General features: G+C 45.9%; 1 protein-coding gene across 1 annotated transcript in view; it reads left to right on the forward strand.

Moving 5' to 3' along the window:
* The window catches only part of chd6 (chromodomain helicase DNA binding protein 6), a 210,252-nt gene that overhangs the window by 88,146 nt on the left and 94,556 nt on the right, over positions 1 to 27,550 (forward strand). The window contains 3 exon segments of the mRNA XM_038803834.1: positions 7,337 to 7,392; positions 11,952 to 12,069; positions 15,591 to 15,677. Of these exon segments, the coding sequence (XP_038659762.1) occupies positions 7,337 to 7,392; positions 11,952 to 12,069; positions 15,591 to 15,677 (261 nt within the window).

Consider the following 27,550-nt stretch of genomic DNA (forward strand, 5'->3'; position numbering starts at 1 on the left):
TGAAGCATCATTGCATCTTCCTCAGAACTCAGACGCCCACCCAGTTTTGTGTAATCTGTAAATTTGGAAACATTACATTTAATCCCCACTCCAAATCGTTGATGTAGTTTGTGAATAGCTGGAGCCCAAGCAGTAGTTACAACCTGCCACCCTGAAAATGACCCGTTTATTCCTACTCTGCTTTCTGTCCGTTAACTAGTTCTCGGTAGATGCTGGTACATATCCTCCCCACCCCGAGTCTGCACCGACACAAGGCCCTGACCTGCCCACCTAATCCCGAAAAACATGAGGAAGTGAACAAACGAATATGATGGACAGTAGGACCCTGAGGGTAATGAGTTCACAGACAGAGAACAAAGGGATGAGCACAGCATGGCTAGGAAGGGGGAGGGGAGCTTTGCCTCGTGGAGAGAATAGTGAAAAGGATGCTGGGTAACGAGGCCAGGATTGGGAAAATGCAAAGTGAGCCAATCAGGATATATGGCCAGGTCAGAAGGTGTATACATTGGCCTATGGGAAGCTTGTTGTGATTCTTGATGTGATTCAATCAATATGTGCTGTGATTTCTTTGTCTTAGCTCTCACTAACTTTTGGGAACTCCAGAAGACAGCTGTGTGTGTTCTAATGTCCCAGGAGTGAGTCAGCCTTGCAAGCTGGTGGAAATAAAACAATACATGATACCTGCAAATTCATCTCAGATTTTATTGAGTCCAGACTGGCAACAAAGAATCAGGAATTAACAAACATACATAGAACATTACAGCGCAGTACAGGCCCGTCGGCCCTCGATGTTGCACCATCCTGTGAAACCACTCTAAAGCCCATCTACACTATTCCCTAATCGTCCATATGTCTATCCAATGACCATTTGAATGCCCTTAATTTTAGCGAGTCCACTACTGTTGCAGGCAGGGCATTCCACGCCCTTACTACTCTCTGAGTAAAAAACCTACCTCTGACATCTGTCCTATATCTATCTCCCCTCAATTGGAAGCTATGTCCCCTCGTGCTAGACATCACCATCCGAGGAAAAAGGCTCTCACTGTCCACCCTATCTAATCCTCTGATCATCTTGTATGCCTCAATTAAGTCACCTCTTAACCTTCTTCTCTCTAACGAAAACAGCCTCAAGTCCCTCAGCCTTCCCTCATAAGATCTTCCCTCCATACCAGGCAACATCCTGGTAAATCTCCTCTGTACCCTTTCCAATGCTTCCACATCCTTCCTATAATGCGCCGATCAGAACTGCACGCAATACTCCAAATGCGGCCGCACCAGAGTTTGATACAGCTGCAACATGACCTCATGGCTCCGAAACTCAATTCCTCTACCAATAAAAGCTAACACACCGTACGCCTTCTTAACAACCCTCTCAACCTGGGTGGCAACTTTCAGGGATCTATGTACATGGACACCGAGATCTCTCTGCTCGTCCACACTACCAAGAATCTTACCATTAGCCCAGTACTCTGTCTTCCTGTTATTCCTTCCAAAATGAATCACCTCACCCTTTTCTGCATTAAACTCCATTTGCCCCCTCTCAGCCCAGCTCTGTAGCTTATCTATGTCCCTCTGTAACCTGCAACATCCTTTTGCACTGTCCACAACTCCACCGACTTTAGTGTCATCTGCAACTTTACTCACCCATCCTTCTACCCTCTCCTCCAGGTCATTTATAAAAATGACAAACAGCAGTGGCCCCAAAACGGATCCTTGTGGTACCCCACTAGTGACTGAACTCCAGGCTGAACATCAACCACCACTCTTTGTCTTCTTACAGCAAGCCAATTTCTGATCCAAACTGCTACATCACCCTGAATCCCATGCCTCCGTATTTTCTGCAACAGCCTACCGTGGGGAACCTTATCAAATGCTTTACTGAAATCCATATACACCACATCAACTGCTTTACCCTCATCCACCTGTTTGGTCACCTTCTCAAATTACTCAATAAGGTTTGTGAGGCACGACCTACCCTTCACAAAACCACGTTGACTATCCCTAATCAAATTATTCCTTTCTAGATTATTATAAATCCTATCCCTTATAAACCTTTCCAAGACTTTGCCCACAACAGAAGTAAGGCTCGCTGGTCTTTAGTTACCAGGGTTGTCTCTACTCCCCTTCTTGAACAAGGGGACAACATTTGCTATCCTCCAGTCTTCTGTCACTATTCCTGTAGACAATGATGACATAAAGGTCAAAGTCAAAGGCTCAGCAATCTCCTCCCTAGCTTCCCAGAGATTCCTAGGATAAATCCCATCTGGCCCAAGGGATTTATCTATTTTCACACTTTCCAGAATTGCTAACACCTCCTCCTTATGAACCTCAAGCCCTTCTAGTCTAGTAGCTGTAACTCAGTATTCTCCTTGACCACATTGTCTTTTTCCTGTGTGAATACTGATGAAAAATATTCGTTTAGCACCTCTCCTATCTCCTCGGACTCCATGCACAACTTCCCACTACTGTACTTGGCTGGCCCGAATCTTACCCTAGTCATTCTTTTATTCCTGACATACCTATAGAAAACTTTAGGTATATCCTTGATCCTGCCTGCCAAAGACTTCTCATGTCCCCTCCTGGCTCCTCTTAGCTCTCTCTCTAGGTCCTTCCTAGCTAACTTGTAACTCTCGAACGCCCTAACTGAACCTTCACATCTCATCTTTTACACAAGCCTCCTTCTTCCTCTTGGCAAGTGATTCAACTGCTTTAGTAAACCACGGTTTCCTCGCTCAACCACTTCCTCCCTGCCTGACAGGTACATACTTATCAAGGACATGCAGTAGCTGTTCCTTGAACAAGCTCCACATTTCCATTGTGCCCATCCCCTGCAGTTTCCCTCCCCATCCTATGCATCCTAAGTCTTGCCTCATCACATCATAATTGCCTTTCCCCCAGCTATAACTCTTGCCCTGCGGTGTATACCTATCCCTTTCTATCGCTAAAGTAAATGTAACCGAATTGTGGTCACTATCACCAAAGTGCTCACCTACCTCCAAATTTAACACCTGTCCTGGTTCATTGCCCAGTACCAAATCCAATACGGCCTCGCCTCTCGTTGGCCTATCTACATACTGCATCAGGAAACCCTCCTGCACACATTGGACAAAAACGAACCCATCTAAAGTACTCGAACTATAGCGTTTCCAGTCAATATTAAGAAAGTTAAAGTCCCCCTTAACAACTACCCTGTTACTTTTGCTCCTATCCAGAATCATCTTTGCAATCCTTTCCTCTACATCTCTGGAACTTTTCAGAAGCCTATAGAAAACTCCCAACAGGGTGACTTCTCCTTTCCTGTTTCTAACCTCAGCCCATACTACCTCAGTAGACGAGTCCTCATCAAACGTCCGTTCTGCCACCGTAATACTGTCCTTGACTAACAATGCCACCCCTCCCCCTCTTTTACCACCTTCCCTGAGCTTACTGAAATATCTAAACCTCGGAACCTGAAACAACCATTCCTGTCCCTTCTCTATCCATGTCTCCGAAATGGCCACAACATCGAAGTCCCAGGTACCAACTCATGCCGCAAGTTCACCCACCTTATTCCGGATGCTCCTGGACTTGAAGTAGACACACTTTAAACCACCTTCCTGCCTGCCGGTACACTCCTGCAACTTAGAAACCTTACTCATGACCTCACTACTCTCAACTGGAGCTACAATTCAGGTTCCCAACCCCCTGCTGAATTAGTTTAAACCCTCGCGAAGAGCATTAGCAAATACCCACCCCCCCAGGATATTGGTACCCCTCTGGTCCAGGTGTAGACCATCCCGTTTGTAGAGGTTCCACCTACTCCAGAATGAGCCCCAATTATCCAGGTATCTGAAACCCTCCCTCCTGCACCATCCCTGTAGCCACGTGTTCAACTGCTCTCTCTCCCTATTCCTCGTCTCGCTAGCACGTGGCACGGGTAACAACCCAGAGATAATAACTCTGTTTGTCCTGGATCTAAGTTTCCACCCTAGCTCCCTGAATTCCTGCCTTACATCCCTATTACTTTTCCTACCTATGTCGTTGATGCCTATGTGGACCATGACTTGGGGCTGCTTCCCCTCCCCCTTAAGGATCCCGAAAACACGATCTGAGACATCGCAGACTCTGGCACCAGGGAGGCAACACACCAACCGCGAGTCTCTCTCGTTCCCACAGAATCTCCTATCTATCCCCCTAACTATGGAGTCTCCAATGACTAATCCTCTACTCCTCTCCCCCCTTCCCTTCGGAGAAACAGGGACAGACTCTGTGCCAGAGACCTGTACCCCATGGCTTACCCCTGGTAAGTCGTCCCCCCACCAGATTCCAAAGCGGTATACTTGTTACTACGTATATGTGCTTGTTAGGTGAATTGGATGTTCTGAATTCTCCTAAGCGGCTGGTTTAGCACAGGGCTAAATCGCTGGCTTTTAAAGCAGACCGAGGCAGGCCAGCAGCACGGTTCAATTCCCGTACCAGCCTCCCCGAACAGGCGCCGGAATGTGGCGACTTGGGGCTTTTCACAGTAACTTCATTTGAAGCTTACTTGTGACAAGCGATTTTCATTTCATTTTCTTCAGTGTACCTGAACAGGTGCAGTAGTGTGATGACTAGGGGATTTTCACAGTAACTTTATTTCAGTGTTAATGTAAGTCTACTTATGACACTAATAAAGATTATTGTTATTAATCCAATTTGCCAGCACTTGGCCCATAGCCTTGAATGTTAAAACCTGCCAAGTATCATCCAGGTACTTTTTAAGGGATGTGAGGCATTCCGCCTCTACCACCCTCCCAGGCAGAGCATTCCAGACTGTCACCACCCTCTGGGTAAAGAGTTTGTCCTCTAATCCCCACTAAACCTCCCACCCCTCACTTATAACTTGTGTGCCCCTTGTAACCAACCCTTCAACTAAGGGGAACAGCTGCTCCCTATCCACCCTGTCCATGCCCCTCATAATCTTGTCCACCTCAATCAGGTCACCCCTCAGTCTGCTATGCTCCAGCGAAAACAACCCAAATCTATCCAACCTCTCTTTATAACTTAAACGGATCATCCTGGTGAATCTCCTCTGCACCCCCTGCAGTGCAATCACATCCTTCCTATAATGTGGTGACCAGAACTGTACACAGAACTCCAGCTGTGGCCTCACCAATGTTCTATACAACTCCAACATGACCTCCCTGCTTTTATAATCTATGCTCCGATTGAGAAAAGCGAGTGCCCCATATGCCTTTCTCACCCCCCTATTAACCTACCTTTCTGCCTTCAGAGATCTATGGACAAACACGCCAAGGTCCCTTCATTCTTCGGAACTTCCCAGTGTCAGACCTTTCATAGTATACTTCCTTGTCAAATTAGTCCTTCCAAAGTTTATCACCTCACACTTTTCAGGGTTAAATTCCATCTGCCACTTATCTGCCCATTTGACCATCCCGTCTACATCATCCTGTAACTCAAGACACTCAGCCTCACAGTTAACGACCCGACCAATCTTTGTGTCATCTGCAAACTTACTCATCCTACCCCCCACATAGTCATCTAAGTCATTAATATAAATGACAAACAATAGGGCGCCCAGCACAGATCCCTGTGGTACACCATTGGTCATTGGCTTCCAGACTCTAAAGCAGGCGTCGACATCACCCTCTGTCTCCTACCGCTAATCCAATTATGAATCCACCTTATCAAGTTACCCTGTATCCCAGTTAATTTGCTGTCTTCTCCCATGTGGGACTTTGTTGAAGGCTTTGCTGAAATCCTTGTAAACTACATCACTACTCTCATGCACCACTACTCTCATCTACACACATCGAATTTGTCAGGCATGACCTCCCTCTGACAAAGCCTTGCTGACTATCCCTGATCAAACCTTGCCTCTTCAAATGGAGATAGATTCTCTCCTTCAGAATAGTTTCCCAACCACTGACATGAGACTCACTGGTCTATAGTTCCCTGGCTTGTCTCTACAACCTTCTGAAATAGTGGGACCACATTAGCCGTTCTATTTAGGTGTACAATTTCTGGCTTCACACCAGGAAGGGGGTGGGGGCAACGGGTGAGGAGGCCAAGAGCATCTTTATTATTAATGATGCATTTCTATTAGTGGCTAGTGAAGCTAACTAAATTGTGTCATTTAATAGACAGTTGAAAGGAGCTGGTGGGGAAGTGGAACCTCCCCCCTGGGAACGCTTTTAGGTATATGCAGGTCAGGGCATTTGTTAAGAGGCAGGTGGCGGAGTTTCTGCGGCTGCCGCCAAGGGGGGGTGCAAGATAGGGTGCTTTCAGGGACATGGGTCGGTGAAGGAAAGATCTCGGCTATTTACCAGCTGATGCAGGAGGAGGAGGAGGCCTCAGTAGATGAGCTCAAAGCGAAGTGGGAGGAAGAGCTAGGGGAAGAGATTGAAGATGGAACGTGGTCGGACGCCCTGGAGAGGGTGAATTCCTCCTCCTCTTGCGCACGGCTCAGCCTAATTCAGCTGAAGGTGCTGCATAGGGCGCACATGACAGGGGCCAGGATGAGCCGGTTCTTCGGAGGGGAAGACAGGTGCGGGAGGTGTTCGGGAGGCCCGGCGAACCACACCCATATGTTCTGGGCTTGTCCGGCCTTGGAGAGGTTTTGGAAGGGGGTGGCGGGGACATTGTCGCAAGTGGTCGGGTCTAGGGTCAAGCCGGGCTGGGGGCTCGCGATCTTTGGGGTAGCTTTGGAGCCGGGAGTGCAGGAGGCGAGAGAGGCCAGCATTCTGGCCTTTGCGTCTCTAGTAGCCCGGCGCAGGATTCTGTTACAGTGGAGGGACACACGGCCCCCGCGTTCGGAGGCCTGGATCAATTACATGGCCGGGTTCATCAAGTTGGAGGGGATGAAGTTTGCCCTGAGGGGGTCGGTACAGGGGTTCCTTCGGCGGTGGCAGCCCTTTCTCGATTTCCTGGCGAAGGGGTAGAGAGTGGTCGGTCTCAGCAGCAACTTGGTGGGTTTGCGATGTTATTTTCTTCTTGTATTGCTGTTGGTTTTTTGGTTATTATTTATTTGGGGGGGGGGGGGGGAGTTCTTTTCTTGTGTTGGTGTGGAAACACGCCTTGTTTGTTTTAAATTGTGGGGAGAAAATTTGTTATTGAAAATCTTGAATAAAAATTATTTTTAAAAAAAATAGACAGTTGAAAAAGATGCTTTGGGAAACAAATGCTAGAGGGTAAAAGGAATTAGAATGTGGAACTGTGTGGAGTCACTGTGAGCCTAATAGATGTTGCCTACGCTGAAATGTCTTGTTTTGTGAAAAGTTTCATTGAGCACTGTGGGTGAACAATTTAAAGCAACCTTTTCAGCGTCATTGACTTCAATTTTTGTGTATTTCAACAGACATCTGGTGGGAAGCTACAGGAAGTTGAAGAATTCTATGTCAAATACAGAAATTAGTAAGTATCAAGGGCGAAGGCGAAAAAGAAGATGGTTTCCGTCTCTAATTTTGTTGCACTTGACGAGCAGTAGGTTTGGCTTAGGCACTGTGACTGTCGTCCTCTCTGGATCCAGGAAATTGCAGCGACACTGGCCTTAATTTTTCAGAAGTCCCCTTCTAATTTTGGGCACTCCCCCTCCTCAGGTTCCGATGGCCGCTGGACCCTGGGACCTCGAAAACGTGCCATTCCCATGTCTTAGGCTGTCATCTTCATGCACTTCCTCACCTGTCCTCTGCAGCTCCTGAGATGTGGGGGTGAGGGAGCTCCAGGCCAAACCGATTAGCTGGCAGCTTTCTAAAATTGCACTTCCTCCGAAGTGAGGGATGGAGGTCCTGCCTGTAGCCAGTTGATACTGATTTGAGCATGAAACGGCTGGGGGGGCAGTCAGAGCATTACTTCCGCCCCTTTGGGTGGCAGGAAGGGAAATCCAGAATATCCTTGCCTCTAATTTGGGACAGAATTAATAGTCACATGGATGTGGCAGTGGTGCTGTGATATTGTTACTGAGCTGCTAATCCAGAGACCCAGAGCATGATCTGGGATTGAATCCCACCATGACAGATGGTGACATTTTAATTCAATAAAAATCTGGAATTAAAAATCTAATAAATCCATGGAATAGAATTACTACAGGTCAGAAGGAGGCCAGTCAGCCGATCAAGTCTGCACCGACCCTCCGAAAGAACACCCTACCTAGGTCCGCTGTCCTATCCCTGTAACCCCACCTAACCATCACCTTTTTCGACACGAAGGGCAATTTAGCATGGCCAATCCACCTAACCTGCACATCATTGGATTGTGGGAGGAAACCGGAGCACCCGGAGGAAACCCACGCAGACACGGGAAGAACGTGCAAACTCCACACAGTCGCCCAAGGCTGGAATCAAACCCGGGTCGCTGGTGCTAACCACTGTGCCAACCACTGTGCCACCTTTCATCTCAGTCCTAACTAATTGGCTCCTTATCCTGAGATTGAGTTCCCTTTGTTACAGATTTCCCAAATTAAGGAAATCTCTGTGACTATCCTGGCTAGCCCCTTCAGAATCCTGAGGTCACCTGTCATTCTTCAAAATTCCAGAAAATGTAGGCCCAATTTACTCAGCCTGTCATCGTGGAACAACCCTTTCAACCCTTTCATCTAGGGCAGCACGGTAGCATTGTGGATAGCACAATCGCTTCACGGCTCCAGGGTCCCAGGTTCGATTCCGGCTTGGGTCACTGTCTGTGCGGAGTCTGCACATCCTCCCCGTGTGTGCGTGGGTTTCCTCCGGGTGCTCCGGTTTCCTCCCACAGTCCAAAGATGTGCGGGTTAGGTGGATTGGCCATGATAAATTGCCCGTAGTATCCAAAATTGCCCTGAGTGTTGGGTGGGGTTACTGGGTTATGGGGATAGGGTGGAGGTGTTAACCTTGGGTAGGATGCTCTTTCCAGGAGCCGGTGCAGACTCGATGGGCTGAATGGCCTCCTTCTGCACTGTAAATTCTATGTAAATCTATGTAAAATCCCAGTGAACCATTGCAGTGTCACCTCCAATGCATGTACATCCAAACTGTCCTCATGGCTTACTATCCCTTGTTTTGCATCATCAGCATAGAGTCATAGCAAGCTTAGATACATTACTCAGCAGGTCTGCCAGCATCTATCTGGGGAGAAACACAGTTCATGTTTTGGGTCATGGACCATACATCGGAACTGAAAGGAGGGAGAGGGTGTTTTGCATTGAGCCAACACATGTTGGGGGGGCCTCACGGTAGCATGGTGGTTAGCATCAATGCTTCACAGCTCCAGGGTCCCAGGTTCGATTCCCGGCTGGGTCACTGTCTGTGTGGAGTCTGCACGTCCTCCCCGTGTGTGCGTGGGTTTCCTCCGGGTGCTCCGGTTTCCTCCCACAGTCCAAAGATGTGCGGGTTAGGTGGATTGGCCACGCTAAATTGCCCGTAGTGTAAGGTTAATGGGGGGATTGTTGGGTTACGGGTATGTGGGTTTAAGTAGGGTGATCATTGCTCGGCACAACATCGAGGGCCGAAGGGCCTGTTCTGTGCTGTACTGTTCTATGTTCTATGTATGTGGTATTAAAAACAGAGAAGGGAGGAGTTTTAAGATGGTGGGAAAAGGTCAAAATGTAGAGTCCCGAGGGCTGTAACGTGCCCGATCAAAAGATGACAAGCACATCTCATCTCCCGACTGGGCACGTCACAGCCCTCGGCAGCTTTAGGTTTTGATCTTTCTATTCCTGTTTCAGACTCCAGCATCTGCAGTATTTTGCTTATTTTAGATATGCTGCTGTCTTGTCTCTTCATCTAAGTCATTAATATAGATTGTAAATAACTGAAGGCCCAGCATTGATCCTCATGGCACTTCAGCAGTTGCAGCTTGCCAACTTGAAAATGCCTAGTTTATCACTACTCTTTGCTTCCTCTCCGTTAATCAATCACCTATCCATGCTAATATATTGTCCCCAACTCTGAGCTCTTGTATTAACCTTTGTCTGGTACTTATCGAATGCCTTTTGGAATTTCAAATATACTGCAGCTATTAGTTCCCCTTTATCTAACTTACTCATTACATCCTCAAAAAAACGATAATAGATTTGACAAAAGCAGTTTTCCTTTGTTTTTTCAATTTAAAAGTATCCAGTTAATTTTTTTCCATTTAAGGGACAATTTAGCATGGCCAATCCACCTACCCTGCACATCTTTGGGTTGTGGGGGCGAGACCCACCCAGACATGGGGAGAATGTGCAAACTCCACACGGACAGTGACCCGGGGTTGGGATCGAACCCGGCTCCTCGACACCGTGGGGCAGCAGTGCTAACACTGTGCCGCCTCAGCAGTTGCTCTCTATAAAATCATCTTTGACTTTGTCTGATCATACTTTTCCAAGTGCTTTCTTAAAACTTCCCGAAGAATAAATTCCAGCGGTGGCATGGCATCTACTAATTTGTCTGTCTCTCTACTTCCTGGGATTGCTTTGTCCACTTTGTTTTCTTCTACATATTGTCCAGATGCAGAGAATGGCCCCAAAGTGACCCAGTTTAATCCAAAAAGCACTCCTTGTTCATCACTTTCTTGTAGTTTTCTGTCCTTAACTAACTCTATCTTATCAGCCCATCACATTCTCTAACACCATGAGCACGTATTTCACATCCAAGTTTCTTTGCAGCACCTTTTGAATAAATGTTTTCCTTGGCTTCTATTACTAAGTTTACTGGCCTGCAGTTACCTGCTTATTCCTTGGTCCTTTGACCCTTTTCACAAGGACTTCACAAATTATTTATTTTGCTTTCTAATATCATTAAGGCACAGTGATTTGCATATGTTTTTCTCTGCGTAGAACCAAGAATTAACAAGGGACTCAAATGCATATTTTTGATTCAGCAACGCCTGCAGAAGCGACTGACGAATTTAGGAATTTTTACATTCTGCAATTTTGTGGTTGATGCTCTCGGGCTGTAAGCGCTGAGCCAAGAGACTTCCCAGGGTAAACAGTTAGATTTGTGGACTTTGTCGGGAGTTGGCATGTTGTACCACTGGAAGGTGCTTATTTTGTAGAAGGAGGCTATTTGACCCATCGAGTTTGCACCGTCCCTCTGAAAGAGCACCCTAGCTTATTTCATGCCCCCATCCCAGTAACCCCCACCTAACCTTTTGGAAACTAAGGGACAATTTAGCATGGCCGATCCACCTAACCTGCACATTTTTGAACTGTGGGAGGAAACTGGAGCACCCGGAGGAAAGCCACGGATGCACAGGGAGAACGTACAAACTCCACATAGACAGTCACCCAAGGCTGGAATTGAACCTGGGTCCCTGGCGCTTTGAGACAGCAGTGCTAACCCTATGCCGTCCCTGTAGAGTAGAACCAGTTTCCACATTGTAACATGCTACTAGGACTCTCTCAGTTTGAATGCTTTAGGCAAAACCTTACTATGGTGAAGTTATTTTGATTAATCTCTGCTGCAGAGTCTGATTTTATTCGTTAAAATTGTAGTTCAGTTAAGAAAAAGCTCACAAGGGGAAAATAAAGCAGAAATGACAGCTGACCTTGCCATAGTTCCTCATGAATTTTAGCCAGTTTTAGTGTAGTCTTTTGCATGGATTAAATGTGCTTCCTATTTTTGATCTCTTGTCCTCGCTGTCCTGGGTGGACTGGGGCAGGGGGAAAGTTGTAGGCTCAAGCCACTACAGAGTGCACAATCCAGACTGTACTGAGGAAGTGTTACACTGTCAGAGATGTTGTCTTTTGGATGAGGCAGTTGCATCTCCATTTGCATCCTCAGGTTGGTGTAAGAGCAGGAGAGTTTTCCCTGGTGTTGTCGCCAATATTTATCCCTCAGCCAGCATAAAAAGAATTATCTGGCCAGTTTTGTAGTTAGTGCGACGTTGGAAGCTGTAGTTGTTACATTACAATCATGACTCCACTTCATTCGCTTTAGAAAGCTTTCCTCAAGATTTGACTACAAAAAATTTGATTCCTTTTTCCTTCAGCTCGGTACAATCTTCCTTTTATGTTTCAGCTCCTACCTGCACTGCAAATGGGCAACGGTGGAGGAGCTGGAGAAAGACAAAAGGATTCATCAGAAAATCAAGCGTTTCAGGACCAAAAGGGCCCAGATGAAGAATCTTTTTGTTGAGGTAAGGAGGATGCTGAAGACCAGTTAGTTGTTTATCAGGCTGTACGTCTAGAATACATTGAAATTATAGAAATATTCCAATTCCTCGAAGCTTAAATTTTCCTTTCTTATCGAGTGGATCCTTCATGGTCTTCTGTGTCAATAAAATGCAAGCTGTCTTTTCAGATGAAAGACCACCACCCACCAGCCTCATTTTAGAGATAGTTTGGCTATAAGGTATTCACGCTGAACACAAGTTCTTTGGCAGCAGCTTCCCAGACTGTAAGGCTGCTAGGACTGAAATCAAGTTGCTGAAGAGTATGAGTATGAAGACTTGGATTTAGAATCTTATAGATGGTGCACATGGTTGTCACTGTTCATTGGTGGTGGAGGGTTTGAATGTTTCTGGAAGGGGGAGCAATCAAGCGTGCTGCTTTGTCCTGAATGGTGTCGAACTTCTCAAGTTTTTTTGGAGCTGCACTCATCCAGGCAAGTGGTGAAGAGTATTCCATTACACTCCTGACTTGTGCCTTGTAGATGGTGGACAGGCTTTTGGGGGGGGTGGGGTCAGGAGGTGAGTTATTCGCCATAGTCATTAGCCTTTGACCTGCTCTGGCTAATTCAGTTCAGTTTCTGATCAATGGTAACCCCCAAGTAGTTGATTGTGGGGGATTCAGTGATGGTAATGCCATTGAATGTCAAGGGGCGGTGGTTAGATCTTCTCTTGTAGGAGGTTGTCATTGCCTGGCACTTGTGTGGCGCGAATGTAACTTGCCATTTGTCAGCCCAAACCTTTTTTTTAAAATTTAGTGTACCCAATTCATTTTTTCCAATTAAGGGGCAATTTAGCGTGGCCAATCGACCTAGCCTGCACATCTTTTGGTTGCGGGGGCAAAACCCACGCAAACACGTGGAGAATGTGCAAACTCCACACGGACAGTGACCCAGAGCCGGGATCGAACATGGGACCTCGGCGCCGTGAGGCAGCAGGGCTAACCCACTGTGCCACCGTGCTGCCTCAGTCAGCCCTAGTCTGGATATTGTCCAGGTCTTGCTGCATTTGTGCATGGACTGCTTCATTATCTGAGGAGTCGCGAATGTGTTGAACATTTTACAGTTATCTGCAAACATCCCCACTTCTAACCTTATGATGGAAGGGAGGTCATTGATGAAGCAGCTGAAGATGGTTGGGCCTAGGACACCCTCCTGAGGAACTCCTGCAGTGATGTCCTGGAGCTGAGATGACTGACCCCCAACCACCACAACCATCTTTCTTTGTGCCAGGAATGACTCCAACCAGTGGATAATTTTCCCCCTGATTCCCATTGACTCCAGTTTAGTTTGGGCTCCCTGATGCCATACTTGGTCAAATGCTGCAATGATGTCAAGGCCAGTCACTCTCACCTCACCTCTGGCATTCAGCTCCATTCCATGTTTGAACCACGGCTGTAGTGAGGTCAGGAGCTGAATTGGAAGAACTCTGCTCATCCAGTACTGGATGTTGGACAAGCAGTCTGATAATATAGCAACAGTGGCGGAATTGAAATAGGTGGTGTTGAGGTAGTGTTGGTCGTGTTTTAATAGTAGCTTATAAAGATTCTAAAGGGTGAAAGGTTGTTCATTTTTAGAGTACATCTGAATGGTCGCATCATTCACACTAGTCATTTGTTGAAAGTATACATAATCAAATCTTTTTAAAATTTAACATTAAATCTGTGAGTTTTTGGCTTTTAATCGTGTAGTAAAGTGCTCAAGCCAATGAAGAAAATACCCAATGATGAAAATAACAACACAATGGGAGTGATAAAAAGAAGTTGGTGCAATTCCCGATTGATTTTACTATGGAAAGATGTAGGCTAATAGCAGGAAGCCTGTAGTTTCTGGGGTTGATAGGCAATTTTTTACTGTAATCAGCACATGAAAACATCTCCTGAATCATAGTGGAAGACAAACCTTGGAATTACTCGGCCAGCCGGGAATTTGTCAGGTCATTGGAGATGGATAGTCTGAATGGCTTCCTCATCCAGAATTATTCTGTGATCCAAGTGCTGATTTAGGAGCTGAACAGTGGAATGAGGTGAATTGGTTTCTCCTTCCTACGTTCTTGTGTTTTTGGATTTTTCAGTTCTGAGCATCAATATAAGAGAGACTCAAGAGGACAGTGAAAGAATGTGAGAGTGACAGTGAAGTGTGAGTGCTGTTTTAGCAGTGAAGAGTTTTAATACCGAATGTAGTCTTCCATTTCAGTTCATTAACATTTTTAAATGGCTCTGAAAATATCCCAGCTCTCCACTCGCCTGCCCCTCACCCTGCCTGGTGTCCCTGCCCCAATGGAATGTTGGGCTAACCACGTGGTCGCCTGCCCCCCACCCTGCCTGGTGTCCCTGCCCCAATGGAATGCTGGGCTAACCACGTGGTCGCCTGCCCCCCACCCTGCCTGGTGTCCCTGCCCCAATGGGATGTTGGGCTAACTACGTGGTGCAAAGCAAACTGGTGGGGATCATCCTGAAAATTAATCATTTCACACCGGCAGCTTATTAACTATTCATAAACCTCCAATAAGTTTTCATAGCGTTTGTTTAATTACATGCACGCAAGATTCATAAATTGGTAATTACTTTGTTGCTAAAGTTCATTTTGTATAAGTCCTATCCAATCACACTCATCCGTAAGGAGGCCTCTTCACTGCGCACTGCCATCCTCGCAAGTTAGGGTTTCCCTGTAGGACTCTCTGCACATTAGGGACTGTCATTAATAGACACTCCCTTCCCCCACTTCAAGTAGGGACAGTCATTTTGGCACTCAGCCCCTTCCCGGTAGGGCAGTGGTGGAGCCCCCCGGGGCTGTTGCTGTGGGATTTTCTCCCCGTTCCCCAGTAAGAGGAGACAGTGCCTTCAGGAGTGGAGAAGGTACAACCGGAATGAAATAAAGATGGGAAATGAGCAGTGGGAGCTGCTCTTCTGTAATTACTTTAAAAATCTTCGCTTCATATTTGTTCAAAATTACTACTTGTCTTCATAACTCATTCAGCTTTTCAAAGGCAGCAATTAAAACAAAGTTAAATTATTTTAATTAATTTGTATCTTTGCTCCTGTTGAGTTTAATTTGTTTGTCTAATTCTTCTCCTGTCTGTAAGGTGAATTGTAAGTGAGGACAAATTAGATAGTGCTGAATTCTGAAGTGTCAAATCTTTATTCTATAAATTAAGTTAATAGACAACTAAATCTACACAAACTGAATTTTAAACAATTTGTTTATTATTTTCTTTGCTTATCCTAATATTCAACCTCTGAATGCATCGAGTAGAACAGAGCAATATTTCTGCTCAATTATCATGCAATTCAAAAGGTCCAAATAAATATAACTGTCTCGGTTGAAGTTGGACTCAAGTTGTGCAAGCTGAGAAGTCACTGACTGACCCATTGCAGCTTTCAGTTCCCCTGGAATAGGGTGAATGTGGCACTTGTCCATTAATAGTGACTACTGGGCTATTTTCATATTCTAACAGCAATTGCATTATGCACCTGTCATCTTTCCTTCTAGTCGGATGAGGAACCCTTTAATCCAGATTATATTGAAGTGGACAGGATCCTGGATGTAGCACATACGATAGATGCTGAAACCTCAGAGGTGGGTAACTGTATAATGCTGGCTTCCTTTCCTTGCCTGTGGATGATATAATTGATGTGTTTAAGATGCTAGAGTGGCATTCAGAATAGTAGGTAGAGAGGAACTGTTTGCTCTGATGGAGGAGACTGGAACAACTGTGCACAGTCTTAAAATTAGACATCGGCTGTTTGGAGGTGAAATCAGGGAGCATTTTTCCACACAAAGTGCAATGTAAATCTGGAGCTCTTCCTGGAAAGGCTGTGGATGCTGGGGCACAATTGAAACTTTCAAGGCAAAGATAAAGAGATTTCTATTTGGTAAGAGCATTGAGGGTCATGGAGGAAAGTTGGGTAAATGGAGCTGAAGATACGGACCAGCTATTGACAGTTGAATTTCAGGATAGTGTGTTGGGTAAAATGTCTTCCTCATGTTCCAATACAACAGTGAACTGAGCAATTTCTAAAAGTGCAGTGCTTTCCTTAATAGAAGGATAGAAGGATATACTGAGAGTGTTAGGCCAGTAGAGTAGAGGCACAATGGGCTGAGGTCCATCCATCAATGAGCTGCTTGTTTGTGGGATGTCGATAATTGGGATTCAGTGCTGTTTTTTAACTGGCCTAATGTTCTTTTGGCTGGCCTTTCATCTTCCACCCTCCATAAACTTCAGCTCATCCGATAGTCTATTATCTGTATCCTAATTCACACCAAATCCTGTTCAGGCATCTCCCTTAAGCCTGTTGACCTGCACTAACTCCTGATCGGGTAACACATATAGAACATAGAACAGTACAGCACAGAACAGGCCCTTCAGCCCTCAATGTTGTGCCGAGCCATGATCACCCTACTCAAACCCACATATCCACCCTATACCCATAACCCAACAACCCCCCCCCCCCCCCAACCTTACTTTTATTAGGACACTACGGGCAATTTAGCATGGCCAATCCACCTAACCCGCACATCTTTGGACTGTGGGAGGAAACCGGAGCACACAGGGGGAGGACGTGCAGACTCCACACAGACAGTGACTCAGCCGGGAATCGAACCTGGGACCCTGGAGCTGTGAAGCATTTATGCTAACCACCATGCTACCCTGCTGCCCCAGATAAAACATCTGTTTTAAAATTCTCAGCTTTGCCTCATGGCGCCGAGGACCCGGGTTCCATCCCGGCCCGGGTCACATGTGTAGAGTTTGGACATTCTCCCCGTGTCTGCGTGGGTCTCACCCCCACAACCAAAAAGATGTGCAGGGTAGGTGGATTGGCTAAATTGCCCCTAATTGGGGAAAGAAAATTGGGTACTCTAAATTTATTTCAAAATAAATAAATAAAATTCTCAGTCTTGTTTTCAAATACCTCTGGCCTTGCCCTTGCCCTCCCCATCATTGCCATTTCCTTCAAGGTCTCAGCAGTAGTTTAAACCAATACTGGGGAAATATAAGTAATGCATTAAATTTATAGCGTACCTAGTTAAATTACTTGATATTACAACATCAAGGTTGACTGATACTTCTAAACATTGAAACCTAATTAGTTGAATAAAACATAATAAAGAAGATGGGATAGTTGATGTGTTGAAGCTGTTGTATGTGGGGGATTTACAGTGGCGGCCATGGAGTAAACGGTCACACATTCAGCAGCTCTCGCTCTGAGTGTTTTTTTAAAATGGCGTTTAAACCGGATTTTTCAGAAGATTTCTCATGAGTTGATCGAATCGAGAGAAAAAGTAGGTGACCCTCAATTTATGGAATCGTGTCCAAAGAGTCAAAAAAGGAGAAACCAAAAGGTGAGTGAAAGCAAGAATCAGAGGTCATCGAGCTCAATGGTAACGAGACGAAGCGTGTCCACGCCAGCTCACTGGCCAATGGAGCAATGGGTCAAGTACCTGGATGAGAAGTTTGCTCGGCATCGCAAGGAGTGTACAGAAGGTGTAACCCAGATGATAGCCTCGATTAAGGAGGTGGTTGACCGGGTGGAGGAGAAAATGACGACCCAGCGACAGGAGATTCTAAAGTTGCAGGAGCTGGCGAGTGACCGAGAGGAGGAGTCCCATTGCAATGGCGTTGGAAATTAGCAGACTACAGGACAGCCAGAAACGACTGCTAGATAAAGTAGAAGTCTTGGAGAACCGGTCTTGCAGGCAAAATATCCGAATTGCTGGGCTGCCAGAGGGAAAGGGGGGATCAGATGCGGGGGCAAGATGTTGCAGGTGTTGGTTGGGGCCGATGTGTTTGACAAGCCACTGGGGGTGGATCGGGCACAGAGGGTGCTTGTGCGTAAGCCCCAGGGTCGTGAGCCCCCGAGGGCCATGGTGGTGAGGCTACATCGATTCTTCGACAAGGAGCGTATTATGAAGTGGGCCAGGCAGACAAAATGGTACATGTGGGAAGAATCAGAGATCGGGGTGTACCAAGACCGGGGACCAGAACTCGCAAAGAGGAGAGCTTTAAAACAAGGGGTTTACTATTCTGATTATCAGAAAGGTGCTGGGGAAGATCCCAGACCTTGACTCCCATTGGCTGATCATGGAGGGTGACTTTAATACGGTCCTGGACCCGAGGCTAGACCAGTCGAGTGCTAGATCGGCGAAGCTATCAGCAATGGCGAAGGAACTGCGGGAGTTCATGGAGCGCATGGGAGGGGTGGATCCGTGGAGATTTGAGAGACCAAGGAGCAGGAATATTCATTCTACTCCCATGTACATAAGGCGAACTCCAGGATAGATTCCTTTGTGCTACATAAAACACTGTTAGCGGGGGTTGAGGACACTGAGTACTCAGCAATTGTGGTTTCAGATCACGCACCACACTGCGAATAAAGCACAGAGAGTTTGTCCATGCAGGGAATAGTAGTAAAAAAGTAGAATTGAAGAGAATGTGCGGAGCATCCGCAATTCGATAGATGAAGTAGTGGCACAGATAGAGATGAACACCATTACAGAGACATGGGACTTGACAACCAAAGTTGGGAAATGAATATTCCAGGGTACGCACTTCGAAAAGCAGACTGAATGGAAAAGGCTGACATAAGGACAATAGTGAGAAAGGATCTTGGTTCCGAATATCAGGAAGTAGAATCAGTATTGGGTGGAGATTAAGATCATGGGAGAAATCAGAGCAGGTGAATCCATCGATCCCGCTCTGCCACTCAGTACCATCAGAGGTGATCTTGGGTTTCAATTCCACTTTCCTACCTGCTCTCTGTATCACTTGAGTCTCTGAGAGACAAATATTTGTCAATCTCAGCCTTAAAAATATTCAATCTGATGAATACATGGCCCTCTGGGGTCGAGAGTTCCAAAGATTCACAACCCTTTTGTGAAAAAAATTCTTCTCATCTCAGTCCTAAGCGATCGGTCCCTTATCCTGAAACTGGTGTCCCCTTGTTTTAGATTCCCTGACCAAGGGAAACAACGTCTGTGTATGAATGTGGAGAATGGTCATGACAATGTTAAATGATGGAGCTTGATAGGCCATATCATCGTCTCCTGCTGCTGCTTCTTATGTTCTTATCTCAACAGTCCTCTAACTCTTGTGCACCCCCTGATTTTAATCACTCCGCCATTATGGCTGCGTATTAAGCTGCCGAGGTGATAAACTCTGGCATTCCCTCCCTCAATCTATCCACTTGTCTATGGGGCGGCATGATAGCACAGCGGTTAGCACAGTTGCTTCACAGCACCAGGGACCCGTGTTTGATTCCCGGCTTGGGTCACTGTCTGTGTGGAGTCTGCACGTTCTCCCCGTGTCTGCGTGGGTTTCCTCCGGGTGCACCAGTTTCCTCTCTCAAGTCCCTAAAGACATGCTTGTCAGGTGAATTGGACATTCTGAATTCTGTTTTTAAAGACCATAAAAAGCAGGCCAATTTGCTCTCCGGACCTGCTTTGTAAGATAATGTCTGATCTTCTGCCTCCGCTCCACCTTCCTGCTCGATCCCCATTTCGCTTAATTCCCTTGGTATTCAAAAATCAATTGTCCCCTGTCTTAAATATATTCGGTGGTGGAGCATCTACATTTCTGTTGGGTAGAAATTCAAAGATTCACACCCTTGAAGAAATATCTCCTCATCTCAGTGTGAAATTACCAACTCTTTGTTCTGTACCTGTGCCCCCCGTGTTCTCAATTGCTCAGCCGAGGAAGCAATTTCTCCGCATCTACCCTGTCGCGGAATTTTATGTTCAAATTAGATCACCTCTTGTTTTTCTAAACTCTTTAAAATCTGCTGCTTTGATCAACAATCTCCTTAGTATCTCATGTGGCTCAGTGCCAAGTTTTTGTTTGATAACAGGCCTGTAAAGTGCCTTTCCTTCATTCAAGTTGCTGTTTAAATGCAATTTGTGGCTGGGGAGCAAGTGGCTGCAGAATCATGAAGAAAATGGAAAGCAGGGCAGGCAGCATTCTGGTTCAGTTCCAGTACTGAGGGAAGGAAATGGCATCCATCTTTGACAGCTGTTCAAAGCTTGGCTGGTATCTTCATTGTTGCGAAGCATGCAGTAAACTCATAGCCTCCGGGTTGTGCCAGGCCTGACATCACTTTTATGCTTCCTCCGAGGGTCTGCACATGTGGACAATTAATTACATGTTAACTGCTGTGTTTACCAACCCCCTCTGCTGTAAACTTGAAAGAAATGTATTTCACTTAACTTGGGGAGGTAATTGCTGTTTCGAAGTTTCTCATAGAACATACAGTGCAGAAGGAGGCCATTGGGCCCATCGAGTCTACACCGACCCACTTAAGCCCTCACTTTCATCCTATCCCCATAACCCAATAACCCCTCCTAACCGTTTTAGACACTGAGGGCAATTTATCATGGCCAATCTACCTAACCTGCACATCTGTGGACTGTGGGAGGAAACCGGTGCACCCGGAGGAAACCCACGCAGACACGGGGAGAACTTGCAGACTCCACATAGACTGTGACCCAGCGGGGAATGGAACCTGGGACCCTGGCGCTTTGAAGCCACAGTGCTAACCACTATGCTACCGTGCTGTCCCAGTGAATCAAAGATAATGAAATGACGACCTACCTGTGCTCAGTTACAGAGCAGCGGAAAACTGTTCCCTTTCATAAAGGTATTTAATCTTGGTGGCTTTGGCTGACTGTCTCTTGGAATGATGGAATGACACTGTGGCCATTTGGCCCATCATGCGGGCTGATTTAGCACAGGGCTAAAGAGCTGGCTTTTAAAGCAGGCCAAGGCAGGCCAGCAGCACGGTTCAATTCCCATACCAGCCTCCCCGAACAGGCGGCGGAATGTGGCGACTAGGAACTTTTCACAGTAACTTCATTGAAGCCTACTCGTGACAATAAGCGATTTTCATTTCATTTCATTTCATGCTTGTGCCACCTCTTTTGAAGAGCTATATAATTCTTTCAAATTTCCTGCTTTTTCCACCAAAGTCCTGCAAACTTCACCCCTTCAACTATTTATCTAGTCCCATATTGATTGTTATTATTGGATACACTTCTACCACAATGCGTTCCAGATCACAAGAATTTGCTGTGTACAAAGAAAAATTGATTGTATCCTTCATGCCGTTCCTTTGTCAGTCACCTTAAACCTTTAGTTACCTAGCCTTCTGCCACCAGAATTAGTTTCTCCTTATTTACCATAACCCTTCAAGCTTTTTAATCCCACTGTCAAATCGTCAGCACTAACCTGTATTTATATAGCACCTTTGATGTGATAAACAATCCCATGGCTCTTCTCAGGAGTGTTTTTAAAAATTAATTTATGTTGTGGATGTCGCTGGCTTGGACAGCATTAATTAGCCATTCCTAATTGCCCTTAAGAAGGTGATGATGAGCTCCCTTCTAGAATGGCTGCAGTCCCTGTGATGTAGGTACACCCACAGTGCAGTTAGGGAGGGAGTTCCAGGATGTTGCCCCAGCAACAGTGAAGGAACGGGCAATATGTTTCCAAGTCAGAGTGGTGAGTGACTTGGAGGGGAACCTCCAAGTGGTGGGGTTCCCAGGTATCTGCTGTCCTTGTTCTTCTAGATGGTAATGGTCATGAGTTTGGAATCTGCTCCCCAAAGAGCCTTTGTGAAGTCCTGAAATGCATCTTGTAGATGGTACAACCTGCTAACACTGTTCGTCTGTGGTGGAAGGAGTGAATGGTTGTGGATGGGGTGCCAATCAAGTGGGAGTTGGATGGTGTTGAGCTTCTTATTGGAGTTTCACTCATCCAGGCAAGTGGAGAGTATCCATCACACTCCTGACTTATGCCTTGTAGATGCTGGACAGGCTTTGGGGAATCAAGTGGTGAGTTACTCTCTGCAGAATTCCTAGACTTTGACCTGCCCTTGTAGCCATGGTATTTATGTGGCTAGTCCAGTTTAGTTTCTGGTCAGTGGTAAATTTCAGGTGGTGTTAGTGAGGAATTTAGTGATGGTCATGCCATTGAACTTGCAAGGGGTGATTGTTAAATTCTCTATTGTATAGCGATGGGCAGCATATTGGCACAATGGTTAGCACTGCTGTCTCATCGCACCAGGGACCCAGATTCAATTGCCTGTACACGCTGTCAGTGCCACCAGGGCACCTTGGCAGTGCCAGGCTGGCACCCAGATTGGGCATCCAGGACCTGATCTATTAGTTGTGGGACTGCTTCGCTGTCTATCTCTTTGCTGCTTATGTTGGCAGTGCCTTAGTGCCACCCTGCCCAGGGGGCAAGCACATGGGTTCTCAGAGAGACCCCCACCAGTGCCGTCCCGTCTGTCCCCGTTTGGATTTGTTTATTGTCACGTGTACCGAGGTTCAGTGAAAAGTATTTTTATGCGAGCAGCTCAAACAGATTATTTAGTACATGAAAAGAAAATACATAATTGGGCAACACAAGGTCCACAATGTAAATACATAGACACCGGCATCGGGTGAAGCATACAGGAGCATAGTATTAATCAGGTCAATCCATAAGAGGGTCGTTTAGAAGTCTGGTAACAGCGGGGAAGAAGTGTTTTTGAATCTGTTCGTGCGTGTGGAGTCAAACACTGAATGGCGTTCATTCGAGGACTCTGAGGCAAAGGGGTTAGATCCCAATGTCTCGGGTGATGATGGGAGAACATATTAGAGTGAGACTAGCTGTTTCATTAATATGCAGATTTGCAAAATAGTGGCCGGGATTCTTATCACAATGTCTCATGAGATCGTGTCAGACCCCGGAAGAGGGATCTCCCGGCTGCGTCGTGCCGTGCTGCCTTTCGAGCGCAACACAGCCAGTGGATCGCGCCTTTGATATTATGTGGAGTGAATAGAATTAGCTGAAGACTGGATTCTGTGATGTTGGAGATCTCCGGAAGAGACCAAGATGGACCATCCACTCGGCACTTCTTGTGAATGTTTCAGCCTTATCTTTTCTATGAATGTACTGGGCTCCTTCATCATTTGTGGAGCATTTGACCAAGTACAGCATCAAGGAACTCTAGCAAAATTTGGGTGTCCTTGTCCTGGGTGTCCTTGTCCATAAGTCGTTGAAGGCTAACATGCAGGTGCAGCAAACTATTGGGGAGGCTAATGGAATGTTGGCCTTTATCGCAAGTGGAATGGACTAAAGGAGCAGTGAGGTCTTGCATCAATTCTATAGCAGCTTGGATAGACTCTATCTCGAGTACTATGTGCAGTCTTGGTTCCCTTGCCTTGGAAGGATGTTATTCTCAGGAACGCAATGAAGATTCACCAGACATGCTCCGGACTGGTGGCACTTCTTATGAACAGAGATCAGGCAAACTGGGCCTGCATTTTCGGAGTTTCAAAGGATGAGAGGTTCCTTTGAAACTGCAAAATACTTTTTTTTCCCAATTAAGGGGCAATTTAGTGTGGCTGATCCACCTAACCTGCACATCTTTGGGTTGTGGGGGTGAGACCCACGCAGACACGGGGAGAATGTGCAAACTCCACACGGACAGTGACCCAGAGCCGGGATCGAACCTGGGACCTCAGCGCCGTAGGTGGCAGCGCTAATCATTAAACCTGCAAAATACTTAAAGGAATAGTCTGGGTTGATGCAGGTAAGATGTGTCCCTGGATTGGGGAGTCTGGAACCAGGGGTACAATTTCCAAATAAGCCGAGACCGAGATGGTGAGAAATGTCTTCATACAGAGGGTTGTGAATCTTTGGAATTCTCTACTCCAGAGGCTGTGAAAGCTGTGTGGTTGAGTATGTTTACGGTAGAGATTTAAAATTTTTTTTAGAGTACCCAATTAATGTTTTGCAATTAAGGGGCAATTTAACGTGGCCAATCCACATACCCTGCACATCTTTGGGTTGTGGGTGCGAAACCCACACAAACACGGAGAGAATGTGCAAACTCCACACGGACAGTGACCCAGAGCCGGGATCGAACCTGGGACCTCGGCGCCGTGAGGCAGCAGTGCTATCCACTGCGCCACTGTGCTCTATGTTTACGGTAGAGATTGATAGATTTCTGATTAACAATAACCTAAACGGTTATGGGAATAGTGTTTGTGAAAAGCCATGAAGTATTCAATCAGCCTCGGTCATATTGAATGGTGGAGCAGGCGTGATGGGCTGAATGGCCTCCTCCTGTTCCTATGAAGTCAATGGGAATCGGTGGGAGGGGAAACACTTGGTTGGTTGGAGCCATATCAGACACAAAAGAAGATGGTTGTAGTTGTTGAAGGTTAAGCATCTCAGCTCCAGGATATCACTGCAAGAGTTCCACTAGTGTTCTGGGACCAAACTTCTTCAGCTGCTTCATCAGTGGCCTCCCTTCCATCATTGGGTCAGAACTGGGGATGTTTGCTGCACGGTGTTCAGCATCATTTGCGACTCCTCCGATACCAAAGCAGTCCTCGCCTGAATGCAGCAAGATGTAGACAATATCCAGACTTGGACTGACAAGTGACAATAACATTCATACTATACAAGTGCCAAGCAATGACTATCTCCAACAATAGACACAAAGGTGCCACTGAAGCCCCTGCTGTCAATATCCTGGGGTAACCATTGACCAGAAACTGAACTGGACTAGCCATATCAATGCTGTGGCTCCAAGGGCAGGTCAGAGGCTAGGGATCCCACCTGCTGACTCCCCAAAGCCTGTCCATAAAGCACAAGTCAGGAATGCGATGGAACACTCTTCACTTACAGCTCCAATACTATCCAGCGCAAAGCAGCATGCTGAATTGGCACCTCATCAATATACATTCACTCCCTCCATCACTGACGCACAGTGGCAGCCATGTGTACCTTTTACAAGATGCACTGCAGGAACTCACCAAGACTCCTTAGGCAGCACCTTCCAAATCCATCACCGCTATCATCTAGAAGCACGTAGGTAGCAGACACTTGGGAACACCACCACTTTGAAGTTTTCATCCAAGTCCATCACCTAACTTGGAAATATATCGTCGTTCCTCCGCTGGGTCAAAATAATGGAACTCCCTCACTAACTGCACTGTGGATGTACCGACACCACCTGGAGTGTAGTGCTTCAAGAAGGCAGCTCACCACAACCTTCTCAAAGGCAACTAGGGATGGACAATGAATGCTGCCTTAGCCAGCGAAGCCAGCACCCCATGCAATGTTTCGATGATAGAAAAGGCGGCCTTAGTGCCGATTCAAATATGTGTCTTAACTTGCTGTGCTCGAAAGAGAATCATTTTAGCTGCTTCGATTTTTACTCATAGCCGTAGCCCCTCATTTCCAAAACTATTCAAGTAAATCTCATTCTGCACACTCTCTCTAAAGCTTTGACATCCTTCCTAAAGTGTGGTTCCCAGAATTGAATTTAATCCAGCTGAGGCCTAACCACCACAGGGCGGCACGGTAACCCCGTGATTAGCACTGTTGCTTCAAAGCTCCAGGGTCCCAGGTTCGATTCCTGGCTTTGGTCACTGTCTGTGCCGAGTCTGCACATTCTCCCCGTGTCCGCGTGGGTTTCCTCCGGGTACTCCGGTTTCCCCTCTCAAGTCCTGAAAGACGTGCTGTTAAGTGAATTGGACATTCAGAATTCTCCCTCTGTGTACCTGAACAGGCACTGGAATGTGGTGACTAGGGGCTTTTCACAGTAACTTCATTGCAGTGTTAATGTAAGCCTACTTGTGACAATAATAAAGATTATTAAAAACCAATGGTGTATAAATGTTTAGCATAACCTCCCTTGCTTTTGTACTCAAATGCCTCTATTAATGAAAAAGTGTGTGGAATAATGTGCTATAACAGCCGTCTAAACTTATCCTGCCACCTTCAAAGGTTTTTGGCACGTACATACCTCGAGATATCTCTGTTCCTGCATCCACTTTAAAATTGTAATGTTTAATTCCTATTACTACTTCTCAACTGCAGCACTTCACATGTCTCAGCTTTGAATTTCAGCTGCTTCATTTGCCCATTTCATCAGCTATATCCTGGTAGAAGAACAGAGGACCACTGGAAAAACGCAGCACGTCTGCCAGCATCTATCAGTTGTTCTGACGAAGAGTCTATGGATTTGAAATGTCAACCCTGTTTCTCTCCTGATAGATAGCTGGCAGACCTGCTGAGTTTCTTCCAGAGTCCTCTGTTCTTCTTTCGGATTCCAGCAACACAGTATTTTACTCATTCTAATGTCCTCCTGGAATGTTCTGTCCTCTGCATTATTTTGTATCACGTGCAGACTTTGAACTCGTGTCCTGTTTACCTACGACCGGTATTAATATATATGAAAAAGAGCATGTTTTAAGGACTGTGGTTCATGGTGATTTCTCTAGTCCCTTCCTAACCCGTTCACCTCTCCTCCTTTAAGATCCTCTTTAAAACCCTTCTCTTCGTCAAAGGATTTGGCCACCCTTTTCTGAAGTCACCTTTGATTTAGCAATCATTGCTCCCCTGTGAAACACCTGGGACTGTTCTTCTACAGTGACGGTACTCTATAATGCAGTTAGCTGCTGTTTGACTAGCCCAATCCTGCTGTCCGACCGTAATATGTTAACATTTTTCAATACTTCAAAAATGAGGAAATGATGTGCCATGAACAGATTTCATGTATTGTTGTCTGTGATCAGAATGTTTTAATGTGTTAGATTAGTGTGTTTTCTTGTGGGATATTTATGTCTAAAGTTTATGCTTTTAGTAAAAGGACATTTTACTTCAAATGAAATGCTATATAAAACTTGCCAGTACAGTGGGCTGGAAGCGGAGACCCTGATGTATTTCTCTTTTGTGTAGAAAAGAATAAAAAGGGCCTCCTGTTCTGGTGGGCAGCGGTTCAGAAGCTAACTTGTGTGTTTGTGCTTGGGTTCTAAATTGATTAGAAGTGGCAAAACACTTCACTTACTTTAAAGGGATTTGTCCCAATTCCCAGCAGCAAGCTTTTGTGAATTTAAAGATAAACATTATTAGTTATTATCTTACACACTTGCCCAGAGATGTAAAATATGATGTTTCACACGCACTATCACACACACACACACACACATTAGAGACAGATAAGGAGAGTTGATAAGGTATAGCTAGATATAAGAACATAAGAACTAGGAGCAGGAGTAGGCCATCTGGCCCCTCGAGCCTGCTCCGCCATTCAATTAGATCATGGCTGATCTTTTGTGGACTCAGCTCCACTTTCCGGACCGAACACCATAACCCTTAATCCCTTTATTCTTCAAAAAACTATCTATCTTTACCTTAAAAACATGTAATGAAGGAGCCTCAACTGCTTCACTGGGCAAGGAATTCCATAGATTCACAACCCTTTGGGTGAAGAAGTTCCTCCTAAACTCAGTCCTAAATCTACTTCCCCTTATTTTGAGGCTATGTCCCCTAATTCTGCTGTCACCCGCCAGTGGAAACAACCTGCCCGCATCTATCCTATCTATTCCCTTCATAATTTTAAATGTTTCTATAAGATCCCCCCCTCATCCTTCTAAATTCCAACGAGTACAGTCCCAGTCTA

This window comes from Scyliorhinus canicula, chromosome 7, assembly GCF_902713615.1.
Source record: "Scyliorhinus canicula chromosome 7, sScyCan1.1, whole genome shotgun sequence".
In the NCBI taxonomy this organism is placed as follows: domain Eukaryota; kingdom Metazoa; phylum Chordata; class Chondrichthyes; order Carcharhiniformes; family Scyliorhinidae; genus Scyliorhinus; species Scyliorhinus canicula.